The 15,430-nt window shown below is 49.2% G+C and overlaps 1 protein-coding gene across 1 annotated transcript; it reads left to right on the top strand.

Moving 5' to 3' along the window:
• The first annotated feature begins 10,992 nt into the window (after positions 1 to 10,992).
• On the top strand, positions 10,993 to 15,430 carry LOC140897865 (uncharacterized). Its single transcript, XM_078848373.1, has 4 exons — positions 10,993 to 11,004; positions 12,273 to 12,399; positions 13,024 to 13,137; positions 13,431 to 15,430. The coding sequence occupies exons 1-4, from the start codon at positions 10,993 to 10,995 to the stop codon at positions 15,293 to 15,295; spliced, it is 2,118 nt and encodes a 705-aa protein (XP_078704499.1). The 3' UTR covers positions 15,296 to 15,430.

Genomic DNA, 15,430 nt, shown 5'->3' with positions numbered 1-15,430 from the left:
TAATGACAAACCCATTTCCTCATTCCCACACATATCAGGGGCATTTGGCTCCCAAGGATCCAGCTGCCCATCACTGGGGTGAGGATCCAGCAGCAGCTGAGCATCAGCTAGTCAGTGACCCTCTGGCTCTGCCTGGTCTAAGCAAACCCCAGGCAGAGGAGGAGGAGCCCCCATCAGCCCCTCCTCCCTGCTGCAGCCCTGGGAGAAGGGAGAGAGAGAAACTCCTCCAGAAGGTCTCTCTGCCTGGCTGAAGTTTCTCCTCCCCCCCCCACCGCCGCCCTTTCCCTCCCAGCCGGGATCCCCCTGCCATGGCGATGAGGAGAAGGACACTTGGGCCAGGCCCCACCTTCACTCCACCCCCCCATCTTCCACCAGTCAAGTCTGGGCTCCCCCACTTACCTGGAACTGTTCCCTGCAGGGGGAGTGTCCCTGGGTGCTGGGTTCTGGGGGTTGAAATATTGAGGGACCAGGGTGATGGGTTATGGGGAGGACACCAGGGATTTAATGGATAGGGCTGGGGACCTGGGACTATTGAATGTTTGGGGATCATGGGATAAGAGGAGAGGGAGAGTACAGGGGTAGAGCGGTGCTGCCTCTCCTCACTCGCCTCCTCCACCCTTTCTCTCTGGCCCTTCTGCAGTCAGCCAGCACCCTGAGAGGGGCTGATTCCCACAGGGCCTTTTGTGGGAGGCCTGGAGATCCCATGTCTGCCTATGCAGCATCAGCCTTTGAAGGTTCTCTGGTATGTGGTTGAGATTAGCTAGCCCTTCTCTTTAACAGTCCACCAGTTTTTTCTGGTGTAAACTGTGTGACGCTGACAGACCAGGTGCCAGCTCATGCCAGAACCCTAGGCCAATTCATAGAATCATAGGACTGGAAGGGACCTCGAGAGGTCATCACATCCAGTCCCCTGCACTCATAGCAGGACCAGCACCATCCAGAATATCCCTGACAGGTGCTTGTCTAACCTGCTCTTAAAAATCTCCAATGATGGAGATTCCACAGTCTCCTTAGGCAATTTATTCCAGTGCCTAACCACCCTGATAGGAATTTTTTCCTAATGTCCAACCTAAACCTCTCTTGCTGAAATTTAAGTCCATTGCTTCTTGTCCTATCATCAGAGGTTAAGGAGAATAATTTTTCTCCCTCCTCCTTACAGCAACCTTTTAGGTACTTGAAAACGGTTATCTTGTCCCCTCTCAGTCTTCTCTTTTCCAGACTAAACAAACCCAGTTCTTTCAATCTTCCCTTGGAGGTTGTGTTTTCTGGACTTTTAATCATTTTTGTTGCTCTTCTCTGGACTTTCTCCAAATCCTTCCTGAAATGTGGCACCAGAACTGGACACAATACTCCAGCTGAGGCCTAATCAGCGTAGTGTAGAGTGGAAGAATTACTTCTCATGTCCTGCTTACAAGACTCCTACTAATACATCCCAGAACGATGTTTGCTTTTTTTGCAACAGCGTTACACTGTTGACGCATATTTAACTTGTGGTCCACTATGACCCCTAGATCCCTTTCCGCACTACTCCTTCCTAGGCAGTCATTTCCCATTTTGTATGTGTGCGTCTGATTGTTCCTTCCTAAATGAAGTACTTTGCATTTGTCCTTATTGAATTTCATCCTAATTACCTCAGACCATTTCTCCAGTTTGTCCAGATCATTTTGAATTTTCATCCTATCCTCCAAAGGTCTTGTAACCCCACCCAGCTTCATATCATCCGCAAACCTTATAAGTGTACTCTCTACGCCATGATCTAAATTGTTGATGAAGACATTGAAAAGAACTGGACACAGAACTGATCCCCGCGGAACACCACTCGTTATGCCCTTCCAGCATGACCATTGATAACTACTCTCTGGGAGGTTTCAGAGTAACAGCCGTGTTAGTCTGTATTCGCAAAAAGAAAAGGAGTACTTGTGGCACCTTAGAGACTAACCAATTTATTTGAGCATAAGCTTTCGTGAGCTACAGCTCACTTCATCGGATGCGTACTGTGGAAAGTACAGAAGATCTTTTTATACACACAAACCATGAAAAAATGGGTGTTTTGTAGTGGTAAACACCCATTTTTTCATGGTTTGTGTGTATAAAAAGATTTTCTGTACTTTCCACAGTATGCATCCGATGAAGTGAGCTGTAGCTCACGAAAGCTTATGCTCAAATAAATTGGTTAGTCTCTAAGGTGCCACAAGTACTCCTTTTCTTTTTACTCTCTGGGAATGGTTATCCAACCAGTTGTTCGCCCACCTTATAGTAGCTGTATCATTTCGGTATTAGGGTAGATCAAAGTTATTGTTAAATGTACCCGAGTGTATTTGATGTTTAAACTTCATGACAATTAATGGAATGTTACTAGCATTGTTTTCACTTATCTATATCCTGTTATGATGTAGTAGTGAACATTTCCAATCTGTATACCCTGTAACTAAATAACCCATCAAACGAGGAAGAAGCCTTGTGGAATGCAAATGAAGAACTTTAACAGAAATGTGCTATTTCAAAGCAAGTGGGCATTGTGCGTGAGGATTGGAGATCAAAGACTCAAAATGCATTCCTTACTCTCCATTATCAAAGGAAAAGCTCACGTGGGTAGTGACCCTGTCAGCCTGTTTTCTGTGAGAGGAAGCCGTAAGTATGGATTCAGAGAAAGCTTGTTCATCTCCGATCTGTCTGCACTCTTACAGGGATATTTACCTGATACAAAGTAGAGATCCCTAGGGACAATCTGGATACCCTGAAAAGACTTTTGGGAAACTGGCAGTTTATTACATCACTGCCACCCTTTGGAATTACACACTGTGATTCACCTGTGTCTATATTTAACCTGCTCTAACCTCTCCATAACTCTCATTTCCTTTTCTTGGCTAACGAACCTTCAGTTAATTTACTACAGAATTGGCTACCTGCATTGTCTTTCGTGTAAGATCTAGGGTACCAATTGCTCTGGGGTAAGTGACTGGTCTCTTGGGACTGGGAGTGACATGTTGGGATGTGATTTTTGGTGTAAGTGACCTTTCATCACAAAGTCCAGTTTGGCTGGCTGGCAAGACAGACTGGAGAGTCTAAGGGGACTGTCTGTGAGTCTAGGGTAAGACTGGGATAATGATCCAGGAGTTCACATTTATCACTGGCTTGGTGAAATCTAATTACAGAACAAACCAGCTTGGGTTGTCTGCCTGGTTTTCTGCCAGTCTGCCCGGAGATCAGCACTCACAGTTGTGAGCTGCGCCAGACAGCATGACAAACCAACCTGCAGCACCTTAACTATTCTGATCACCCCCCATTACAAGAGTGAGCATTAGTCCTTGAGTTCCCCCTTTGGGGCCAGTTGTCTAATTCCCAGATATTCTCACATTACTCCAGGCCCTGCTGAAAAGCATTGAGTGTTTGTACATTTTCTCCTATATGGGCCAGAATTAAACAGATGCTAAAAAAGGTGGGAACTGGGACAGAAAAATGTGGTTGTGACATTCTATACCTTGGGGGAGCATCCTGTAACCCCTGTATTCCTCATTTATTCATCATTGTGATATTGCATGTAAAGCAGGCCATGTGAGATATCAGGGGAAAGGCTATGATCTGCTGAAAGTCACTGTTCTATCTAAATATATATACCATGAATGCAGGTGAAGTTATGAGAATTGTGTTGTATGCTTGTCAGCAATACATGCTGTAAATTTGGGAAGCGCCCAGATGCTAGCTCTCCAGAGATAATGACATGAGAGGTAACCAATACCCCAGTGGATGCTAAATAGATATGACCAGCCATTGTCCAGCAAAGGAGTTACAATTCAATGACTCACCTGCATAAGGCCACAGGAGGGGTATTGCTCAACCATGTCTGGGCCAGCAACGCCCACCAGACATGCATGTCCATGTCCATGTGCATCCGCAAATCCGCACAGGGAAGAAACCTCTGAGATGTTCTCAGTGTGGAAAATGCTCCAAGTGGAGCTAACACCATGTGGGACATCAGAGACCCCGTCTCACAGCCGGGAAATTCTCTCAGGGCCCTGACTAGGGCTGGCCATGTTCACGAACCCGTTTCCTCATTCCTGCCCACATCAGGGGCATTTGGCTCTCAGGGATCCAGAAGCCCATCGCTGGGGTGAAGACTCAGCAGCAGCCGAGCAGCAGCTGGTCAGTGACCCTCTGGCTCTCCCTAGTCTAAGCAAACCCCAGGCAGAGGAGGAGAAGCCTCAATCAGCCCTTCCTCCCTACTGCAGCCCTAGCTACTGAGCAAATGGGCCACAGGTGGAGGAAGGGAGAGAGAGAAACTCCTCCAGCTGCTCCCTCTGCCTGGCTGAAGTTCCCCCCCCTCTCCTTTCCCCTCCCAGCTGGGATCCCTCTGCCATGGCGATGAGGAGAAGGACACTTGGGCCAGGCCCCACCTTCACTCTAGACAGCTGTCCCCACCCCCCATCTTCCACCAGCCCCTAGGCTGACCTCCCCCACTTACCTGGAGCTGTTCCTTGCAGGGGGAGTGTCCCTGGGGGCTGGTACCTCCTCCCCTCCCTGAATCCCCCAGGGTGCTGGGCTCTGGGGGATCAAACGTTCACTGACCAGGGCTTTGGGTTCTGGGGAGGACACTGGGGATTGAATGGCTGGGGCTGGTGGAGCTGGGAAGCTGGGTGCTGGGGTATCAAGTGTTTGGGGATCATGGGATAAGAGGTGAGGGAGAGCACAGGGGTTGAGAGGTGCTGTCTCTCCTCACTCACCCCCTTGGCCCCCTTCCCCCTGCCCCCTCTGCATTCAGACAGCTCCACTGAGAGGGGCTGATTCCCACAGGGCCTATTTTGGGAGGCCTGGAGATCCCACCTCTGCCTCCGTAGCATCAGTCTCCGAGCACCTGTCTATGGTAGGAATCGTGGTCGGGTTTAGCCGGCGCATCTCTGTGACCCTGCACTGGGTGTCTGAGTATAAATGCACTGTGAGCATCTTATGTGTAAGGCTAAGAGATTATCCTGGATGTTTTTAGTAAAATCAGGGACGGGTCACAGGCAATAAAGCTAAATTTGCAGAAGCCTGTGATCTGTCTGTGACATATACTAATGATATCCATGACAAAATGGGGAGGGAGGAGGCTCCAGCACCCATGGCTGCTGTGGCTCTGGAGTCCCATGGTATCTGGGCAGCTGTGAGGGTCTGGTAGAGGGCTGCAGAGGCCCCATGGCTGAGAGCCTCAGAGGCCCCCAACACCACTCGTGACAGCTAGGAACTGCAGGACCCCTATGGCCTGCAACAGCCCCGAGCTCTGGTGGGCAGCTCTTGGCTGCAACAGTTGGCAGGGGGACCCTGCACCTCCTTCCTGCCATGGTCTGAAGCCACCAAGGTCTCTGGAAGTCACAGATTCCATGACTTCTGCGAGCTCCATAGCAAAATTGTAGCCTTACTTATGTGTTCTGACCCTCTCTCATTAGCACAGTGATTGCTAGTCCCTGACTTCCCCCTTTGGGGCCGGATTGTCTCATTCTCAGATAGTTTCACATTTTTCCAGGCCATGCTGAAAAGCATTTACTGTTTGTACATTTTTCCCTTTATGGGCCAGCATTAACTAGATGCTAAATAAATGGGGAGCAGGGACAGTAGAATGTGGTGTTTGGGCTTCTGTGCTATTTCAGGTCAATGTGGTGAGTCTGAGGGATTCCCTCGTTCCCCCCTCACCATCATCCTCAACTCCTGACACTGTAACATCTGCCCAAGCGATGGAGAGATTTATCCCATCCCTGTTCTACCCCCCGCCTCCCAAGATGTAACTTATCACTGGGTCCCTGGTTCTCCATGCTAAAGAATCACAGTTTTGATGTCTAGGATCCTAAGTCAGACTCCGGAGGGCTGGAGAAGAAAGTGTCATAGACCTCAGAGTGGGTGGGGAAATCCCAATGAACCTCAAAGCACAGTTAGACCTTTCAGATCTCAGAGCCCTGTTTCCACCTATTGGTAAAATTGCTTCCCGGCTTTATCTAGGCTTAGTACAGATCATTTGTAGATGGGAAAGTTTCTCTTTCTTCTTCTTTTATTATAATGATGCTAAAACTTTTGCAACTAATACAACCGAATAATGAAGTGAGAAATGAAACCGGTTTGGCCACTTCAGAAGAAAATGGGTGTTTATTTTCCTGATTTTTGAATCTTGAAGGATTCTCTGAGATTTCTCTTTATGAATGTGAAAGGTTTTTATAGCCCACCCTGGACTGTGGGTTTTTCTCTTTTCGTGAAGGCTGTTAGGTCACATACTTTGATACTAATTTAGTTTGACAGGATGTAGCTCAGATTTATTGAGGACTTCACGAGACAAATGATCATTTGACAGAATAGTCCCTTTTTAGATTTTATTTTATTTCAAGCTTTATCTAATTCTTTGTCATGAGATTCTTTTGTGTGGTTTGTACAACGACAGTGATCAGTATCTCTCAGCAGGAACACTGATGGTGCAAACTAGATCCACACTCCGAGAGGCAGAGACTGAAATGGAAATGAAGTTACTGCCTGATCCGTGCAGTGATGTGAGATACCCTTGGGACAGGGAGAAGGTGAAGGGGAACAGAGCTGGGCAATTGCTGGGTTTGCTCCTCAGAGCCAAAAGGCTGAGGCTGAGAATTGTGCACTTGCTGCACCAGTGCCAGAGAGCGACTAGACCTTGACCTGTGTCATGTGAAGCTGGACCTGAAATCTAAAGGCCCAAGAGAAATGATGGGAGGAGCGAGCAGCATCTCCCTATTGCTAAGATGCTGAGGTTGGGCGCAGGCAAGAAGGGAGCCGGGGATGTTAGGAGACCTGGGAGGTTTGAAGCCAGGCCGATCCCCATCACTGAGGCCAGATGGAGATGAGGAACCTGACAGCCCAGCTGGTCACACTCTCCCCATGTCCCGCCGTGTCCTGTGTTAGCATGACAGAGAGTTTCTTTGCCCCACTTACCCATCACTGCATCCCTCTTGTGACTAACCCCTGCTCCCCATGTTCACCACTGCGTAGGGTTTGGATATGTTGTGTACAAAGTGTGCCTGGTGAGGGATCATTGGAAAACTCAAGATCTGCTGAATATTGTGCCATTGAAATGCATGTAACACCAGTGCATGTAGAATGGTGAGATTTTAATGTATGTTTGTTTCTAGGGTGACCATCTTCCAGGTGTCCCAAAAGAGGACACTGATTGGGGGTGGGAGCTGGTGGAAGGGGGGTGTTGAGTTAGGGGTGCTGGAGGGGGTAAGGTGGGGGTACTCATGAGGTGAAGGCACTGTTGGCTGCTGTCTTAGTGAAAGGGGGCTGGCAACAGCTTTCAGTCAATGCCGACCTGCAGATCCCTCCCCTGGGTTGGGAGCCTGGGCCTGGCTGGGCGGGATCCTGCAGCAATCAATCAGCTGTAGATGCAGGGGCATGGACCAATTGGGAAGTGACCAATCAGGGCTGTTTCTGAGCTGCAGTCTGTCTGCTCTGCAAGGCCACCCCCCTCCCCCCATCCCCCTGGACATTTGCTGTTATGGGAAAACCCCGCCCAGCAGGCTCAAAGGAGAGGATCTGTCCAGAAAAACCCAGACATATGGCAATGCTTTTTGTTCCTGGAATATGTCATAGCTCTGGGGATTGTCCCACTCAAACTCCTCAGAGACGACAAAGGACCTACCGTTGGTGTTAGAAAACTCTTATCTGGCTATCCATTACCAACGGGAAGAAGGGGGTAAACAAAGAAATTTATAATTCATAAGAATGTAAGAACGGCCATACTGGGTCAGACCAAAGGTCCAACAAGCCCAGTATCCTGTTCTCTGACAGTGGCCAATGACAGGTGTCCCAAAGGGAATGAACAGACAGGTTATCATCAAATGATCCATGCCCTGTCACCCAATCCCAGTTTCTGGCAAACACAGGCTAGGGACACCATTCCTGCCCATCCTGGCTAATAGCCATTGATGGACCTATTCTCCATGAATCTATCTAGCTCTCTTTTGAATCCCATTATAGTATTGACCTACACAATACCCTCTGGTAAGGAGTTCCAGAGGTTGACAGTGTGTTGCGTGCAAAAATACTTTCTTGTGTTTGTTTTAAACCTGCTACCTATTAATTTCATTTGGTGGCCCCATGTTCTTGTATTATGAGAAGGAGTAAATAACACTTCCTTATTTACTTTCTCTACACCACTCATGATTTTATAGACCTCCATCATATCTCTCCTTAGTCACCTCTTTTCCAAGCTGAAAAGTCCCAGTCTTATTAATCTCCCCTCATACGAAACCGTTCCATACCCCTAATCATTTTTGTAGCCCTTTTCTGAACCTTTTCCAATTCCAATCTATCTTTTTTGAGATGAGACAACCACATCTGCACTCAGTATTCAAGGTGTGGACGTACCATGGGTTTATAAAGTGGCAATATGATATTTTATCTATCCCTTTCTTGATGATTCCCAACATTCTGTTGGCTTTTTTGACTGCCGCAGCACACTGAGTGGATGATTTCAGAGAACTCTCCACAATGACTCCCAGATCTCTTTCTTGAGTGGTAACAGCTAATTTAGACCCCAACATTGTATATGTACAGTTAGGATTATATTTTCCAATGTTCATTACTTTGCATTTATCAACATTAAATTTCATCTGCCATTTTGTTGCCCAGTCACCCAGTTTTGTGAGATCCTTTTGTAGCTCTTCGCAGTCTGCCTGGGACTGAACTATCTTGAGTAGTTTTGTATCATAGGCAAATTTTGCCACCTCACTGTTTACCCGTTTTTCCAGATTGTTTATGAATATGTTAAATAGGACTGGTCCCAGAACAGATCCCTGGGGAACACCACTATTTACCTCTCTCCATTCTGAAAACTGACAATTTATACCTACCCTTTGTTTCCTATCTTTTAACCAGTTACCAATTCATGAGAGAACATTCCCTCTTATCCCATGACTCCTTATTTTGCTTAAGAGCCTTTAGTGAGGGACCTTGTCAAAGGCTTTCTGAAAATCTAAATACGCTATATCCACTGGATCTCCTTTGTCCGCATGCTTGTTGACCCCACAAAGAATTCTAGTAGTTTGGTGAGGCATGATTTCCTATACAAAAACCATGTTGACTATTTCCCAACAAATTATGTTAATCTATGTGTCTGAAAATTTTGTTCTTTACGATAGTTTCAACCAGTTTGCCCAGTACTGAAGTGAGGCTTACTGACCTGTAGCTGCCAGGGTTACCTCTGGAGCCCTTTTTAAAAATTGGCAGCCCTTTTTAAAAATTGGCATCTCATTAGCTATCCTCCAGTCATTTGGTACAGAAGCTGATTTAAATGATAGGTTACAGATGACAGTTAGTAGTCCTGCAACTTCACATTTGAGTTCCTTCAGAACTCTTGAGTGAATACCATCAGGTCCTGGTGACTTATTACTGTTTAGTTGATCAATTTGTTCCAAAACCTCCTCTAATGACACCTCAATTTGGGATAGTTCCTCAGATCTGTCACCCAAAAAGAATGGTTTGGGAATCTCCCTCACATCCTCAGCCATGAAGATTGATGCAAAGAATTCATTTAGTTTCTCTGCAATGGCCGTATCGTCCTTGAGCATCCTTTAGCATCTCGATCGTCCAGTGGCCCCACTGGTTGTTTAGCAGGCTTTCTGCTTCTGATGTGTTTATTACTTTTGGAGTCTTTGGATAGCTGTTCTTCAATTTTTTTTTTTTGGTCTTTCTCATTATATTTTTACACTTCATTTGCCAGAGTTTATGCTCTCTTCTATTTTCCTCATTAGGATTTATCTTCCACTTTTTAAAGGATGCCTTTTTGCCTCTCACTGCTTCTGGAGAGAGAGCAGCAGCGGTGCTGAGGCAGAGGGAAGCTGGAGCAGTCTGGAGCTGGGTGCAGGGAGCAGCTGAGGGGTACGAAGGGGGGACCCTGGGCAGTGTGGGATGACATCATGTTTTCCTTTCCCATTTTTTCCTTAATTTTTATTACCCACTATTTAATAAATTGTATTTGTTCTGAACTCTGTACAATCAGGGAAGTGTCTGGAGTGAAGAGAGCACCCCAGACTGGGGATCCGACACCCTAGCCTCTGTTCTGAGTGATCGCAACAAGATTGGGGGTGAAGGTCCCTCAGGAATCCTGGGCCCAGCCTTGTTGGGGTTTCAGGGACTAGCGTGGAAGGGAAGTCCTCCAGGTCAGGCAGGCCTCGAGTAAAGGGAGTGGGAGCCAGGACTCAGATCCTTCTGCTATTTGATTCCATTGGGGAGGTGTATAAGCCAATAAAGTTCCCCACAATACCAGGAGTGTTCCCCAGCCTTCCTTACTTCTGTACCTATTTATTGGTTTCTCCTAAAGTTAATTAGGATTATAGGAGGAAGTGTCAGAGCGGCCACCAGGGAGAGTTGTTGGCCACACTGTGAGGCCACCAAATTTGGCCGTGAGAATCCCTGGGCTAGATGCTCATGATGGTCCCCGTCTGACCTTAGAGCCTGTGAGTCCAACAGATGCCAGACAGAGAGAGGCAAATCGCGGGTACTGGGTTTATCGCTAGGACCCAGGAGGAGCTGGGTGGGAGCGATCGCTGAAGTCCCTCATTCCCCGGCCGCAGGAAGTGACTCGCAGCCGCTGCGGGGACTCTGGCTCCCGGCGAGATCCCCGCGCCCCGGCGGCTGGTGCTGGGAGCCCGGAGCCCGGGCTGCAGCCGGGAGAGGGGAACCTCCAGCCGGGCCCTGCCCGCTGCTCCCCGGGAGCCTCTCCCAGGGCAGAGCCCCCAGCCCGGCCAGGGCCCCTTCCCGGCCCGGCCCCTGCCCCGGGGGGCCCCGCTCGGAGGGAAGGTAAGAGAGACCCTCCCATCCCCCCCTTGCAGCGGCCCCCCCCGGTCACATCTGGGCTGCAGGGGGAGGAGGATAAAGAGGGGCCGGAGGCGGGTGCAGGGGATGCCGGGGGCAGGCTGGGATGGGGGCAGGGGTGCACGGAAGGGAAGATGGGGCAATGGAGGAGGATCGGGGACTGTGGGGCTGAGGGGAGCGTGGTCGGGAATGGGGGAAGACGTGAGTGGGGGGCACAGCGAGGGAAAGGGGGGATGTGGGGAGGCGGGCGGGGGGAGATGCCCAGGCAGCTTCTCCGCCCCATGGGACACGAGGTGGGAGGGGCGGAGAGAAGCTCTTCTGGAACTGGTCAAACCAGCTTTGGGAGTGATCAGGGGACTAACCCCTCAGGGTGCAGAAGCTACAAGGAAAAAACCCAGCGTCCCGCCCCCTCCCCCACGACACACACACCCGGCTCTCAGTGTATTATTGTCAGACACCCCTGTGGTGGTGGGGGCTGCCCAGGGCCCTGGTCTGATTTCCCTGTAGGGTTCAGATCTCAGCCACACCAGAGTCAGACCGGAGTCACTGCTGGCTCAGGCAGGGGGGTGCGCAGATGGGCCAATGGGATCAGCCTCTTCCTGCCTGTCCCTGGGGGCTGCCGGGGGAGTCCAGGGCAGCTCAATCTTCAGGTGATGCCACCAGAGGGCTCCGGCTATTGGTAAGGGAGAGGGGTTTACACTGTAATGGGTGGAAATCTCCCAAAGTGGCCCTTTTGGTTCTTTCCTTTTTTTTAGCATTTGGCTCAGAGATGCTGTTACTGGGAGGGTCTGAAGAGTCCGGGGGGAATCGGGCTGTGATATGGACAGAGGACCCTTCTGTAACCTCCCTCTCGCCCTGACAGGCTGAGGAATCACGTCCACGTTTCACTAAAGATCGGCCAGTCTTCCAGGGGACAGAGAAGGGAAATGGCTGTGTTGGAGCCAGCTCAGGTAGGGGAGTCTCAGGGAGCTGCTGGGCAGGGGAAGGAGGAGACAGGGTTTGATAAACCTACTGATTTACTAAATAGGCCCATTGTGGCAGGGAAAGAAGAAAGGGACATTCCCCCATTTCTCAGGCAGGATATAACCACCTCGGCAGGGCTGGGAACATTTTCCAGGCTCCCAGTGCTGGAGCCTGACCCCACTTGCCCAGGGCTGCTGTGAAATACAAAGGGAAGCTGTCGGGATTCCTGTCCCTGTCCTCAGCTCAGAGCTCTGCTTCCTGTCCCAGTCTGTGGCTGGCAGGCGTGTGGGAAATGAGAAGATCCTGGCGTGCTCCGTGTGCTGGGGCGGACAGGGAGCTCTCACCTTCTCTGCCCCCTGAAGACTCCTGGCTGCTCTGAGCAGGGTGTGGGTGGGATTCTGCTACTCTGGCCCTCCCACATATTCACGTTTATTTTTCCTTTCCCATGAGTAGTGGGATTGTGGCTGGGGCAGCAGGTGCTGAGTGGGGGACTCTTGGTGTTTCAGATGCCGGTGACCTTCGAGGAGGTGGCTATTTATTTCACCCAGGGGCAGGGGGCTCTGCTGGACCCCACTCAGAGAGCCCTCTACAAGGACATCATGCAGGAGAACTACGAGATGGTGTCCTCGCTGGGTAAGGGATTCCTGTCCCCTCAGTTATTAGAAGCTGTGGGGTCTGCATGTCTTAATGTGGTCAGGTTCTTCGCTAGTCAGTTAGAACAGTCAAATGGGCTCCATAATGCACAGCTGCCATGTGAGAAATATATGCATTTCGGTGCCCTCTCCACTGGGACATGTGAGTCAAAACCCAATAGACAAGCTAAACCATCCCCACCCCTCCAGCGTTCAAAGGGGCATAAATCCGCATTGTCTTGTCTGTGTTGTTTCTTGGCTGCACATACAATCTCTGTTCATCTCCCTCCTTGGGAATAGCTCCAGGCATGGGGGGGGGGCTGTGGGCTCTGCAGGTTTAGAAAGAGGCAGGGTCTTAAGTGCAGACCTGTGTGTGAGTCAGCAAGGCCCCCAGAGCGCACAGATCCTGGGAACGCCTAGTGAGGGTGTAGAAATAATTCAACTCACCTCCCCAGACAACGTCCTCTGCGCAAGGGGACTCAGTGACCCTGTTCCCATCCTCTTGGATTCCACCTTCCTCCAGCAGAGCACAGGGACAGGTTCCACTCACGGAACGTCCTTAGTGACAGACCCTCCACCAATGGTCCATGCACCCTGATCCGGACTCATTTCACCTTCTGCACAGGATTTCCCATTCCCAAACCTGAGCTTATCGCCCGGCTGGAACGAGGGGAAGAGCTGTGGGTGTCCGATCTCCAGGATTTCAAGGACAGAAGGCTTCTGAGATGCACCAGCACAGGTGAGGCCTGACAGAGAAATTCCATCTAGGGAATGAAGGAAAAAGTTGAGAATCCCAAAATATGATGTGAGTAACGCCCTCAGTTCTTCTTCATCTCACCGAGAGCAGGGCTGTGATCAGCAGATATTGCTCACGCCATTCCACCCTTCCCGTCTCTCCTTCCTTGTAAGCGTTTGGGTGGGATGTGGAGGCAGAATCCAATTGCTCAGTCTTTGTGTTGGCTTTTCCCTCAGTGCTATTCCTCTTTCTCCCCAGCACAATGACTCCTCTCTGGATTGTGTCTCTCCCAGCAGGTGCTGAGCGAGGGAGTGAGAAGAAGGAGGGGAATCATCATGAGGCAGTTCCTGGGGAAGTGGAACCACTGGGGACCTTTTTGGGAAGAGCTGAAGGGAATTTTTCCCCTTGCTGGAATCAGGGAGAAGCCTGGGGAAATTGGCACAGGACAAAGAGGCTTCTGATAAACCAACCCAGGAAGAAAGTGGATGAATCTATTAATGGTGGGGGAGGAGACGAGAATCCCAGAGAGCAGCAGACAAATCCCAAGGAAGAGACACCCTGGCACTGCCTTGAGTGTGGGAAAGGATTCATTGTGAGATCACAACTTGTTACACATCAGACAGTCCATACGGGAGAGAAACCATTTCAATGCTTGGACAGTGGGGAAAGCGTCAATAAGTGCAAAGATCTTAATAATCATGGTAGAAGCCACACTGTAGACCAGCCCATTCAATGCGTTGAATGCGGGAAATGTTTCAGTTCAAAGTCAGCACTAAATTCACATGAGAAAAGCCACACAGGAGAGAGACCCCATAAATGTTTGGACTGTGGAAAAAGTTTCAGGTGGAGGTCGGCGCTTGTTAATCATCAGGCAGTCCACACAGGAGAGAGACCCCATAAGTGCTTTGATTGTGGGAAAAGTTTCATATGCAAGTCATATCTTGCTAATCATCAGGCAATCCATAGAGGAGAGAGACCCCACAAGTGCTTTGACTGTGGGAAATGTTTCATACGAAGGTCAAACCTTGTTCAACATCAGGCAATTCACACAGGAGAGAGACCCCACAAGTGTTTGGACTGTGGGAAAAATTTCATACAGCGGTCAACCCTTGTTAAACATCAGGCAATCCACACAGGAGAGAGACCCCACAAGTGTTTGGACTGTGGGAAAAGTTTCAAGCGGAAGTCAGACCTTGTTAATCATCAGGCAATCCACACAGGAAAGAGACCCCATAAGTGCTTGGAGTGTGGGAAAAGTTTCACATGGAGAGCAGGCCTTTTTAATCATCAGAGAATCCACACAGGAGAGAGACCCCATAAGTGCTTGGACTGTGGGAAAAGTTTCAAGCGGAAGTCAGACCTTGTTAATCATCAGGCAATCCACACAGGAGAGAGACCCCATAAGTGCTTAGACTGTGGGAAAAGTTTCACATGGAGGTCAGACCTTGTTATTCATCAGGCAATCCACACAGGAGAGAGACCCCATAAATGCTTGGATTGTGGGAAAAGTTTCATTCAGAGGTCACACCTTGTTAAACATCAGGGAATCCATACAGGAGCAAGACCCCACAAGTGCTTGCACTGTGGAAAAAGTTTCATAGAGAGGTCACACCTTCTTAATCATCAGGCAATCCACACAGGAGAGAGACCCCACAAGTGCTTGGACTGTGGGAAAAGTTTCATACAGAGATCAAACCTTGTTAAACATAAAACAATTCACAAAGGAGAAAGATCCCATAAGTGCTTGGACTGTGGGAAAAGTTTCAAGCGGAAGTCAGACCTTGTTAGTCATCAGGCAATCCACACAGGAGAGAGACCCCACAAGTGTTTGGACTGTGGGAAAAGTTTCACATGGAGGTCAGACCTTGTTAATCATCAGGCAATCCACACAGGAAAGAGACCCCATAAATGCTTGGACTGTGGGAAAAGTTTCATACAGAGATCACACCTTGTTCAACATCAGGCAATCCACACAGGAGAAAGACCCCACAAGTGCTTGGACTGTGGGAAAAGTTTCACTTGGAGATCAGCCCTGGGTTATCATCAGAAAATCCATACAGGAGAGAGACCCCACAAGTGCTTGGATTGTGGGAAGAGTTTCATACGGATGTCAGACCTCATTAAACATGGAAGAATCCACACAAGATGTAAACTTCTGTGATGCATGGCAAGAAAGGGTTAAGCAACTTGTATGTAATTGACTCAGATTCAACTTTTAGACAGAGATTTGAAAAGTGTTTCCGCCTTCATTAAGCTAGAGTTTGAAATGTAAACATGATAAAGACTTGGAAGAGGG

The sequence above is a fragment of the Lepidochelys kempii genome, chromosome 14 (genome assembly GCF_965140285.1).
Source record: "Lepidochelys kempii isolate rLepKem1 chromosome 14, rLepKem1.hap1, whole genome shotgun sequence".
Lineage (NCBI taxonomy): Eukaryota > Metazoa > Chordata > Testudines > Cheloniidae > Lepidochelys > Lepidochelys kempii.
This window is presented reverse-complemented; position numbering and strand designations above follow the sequence as displayed.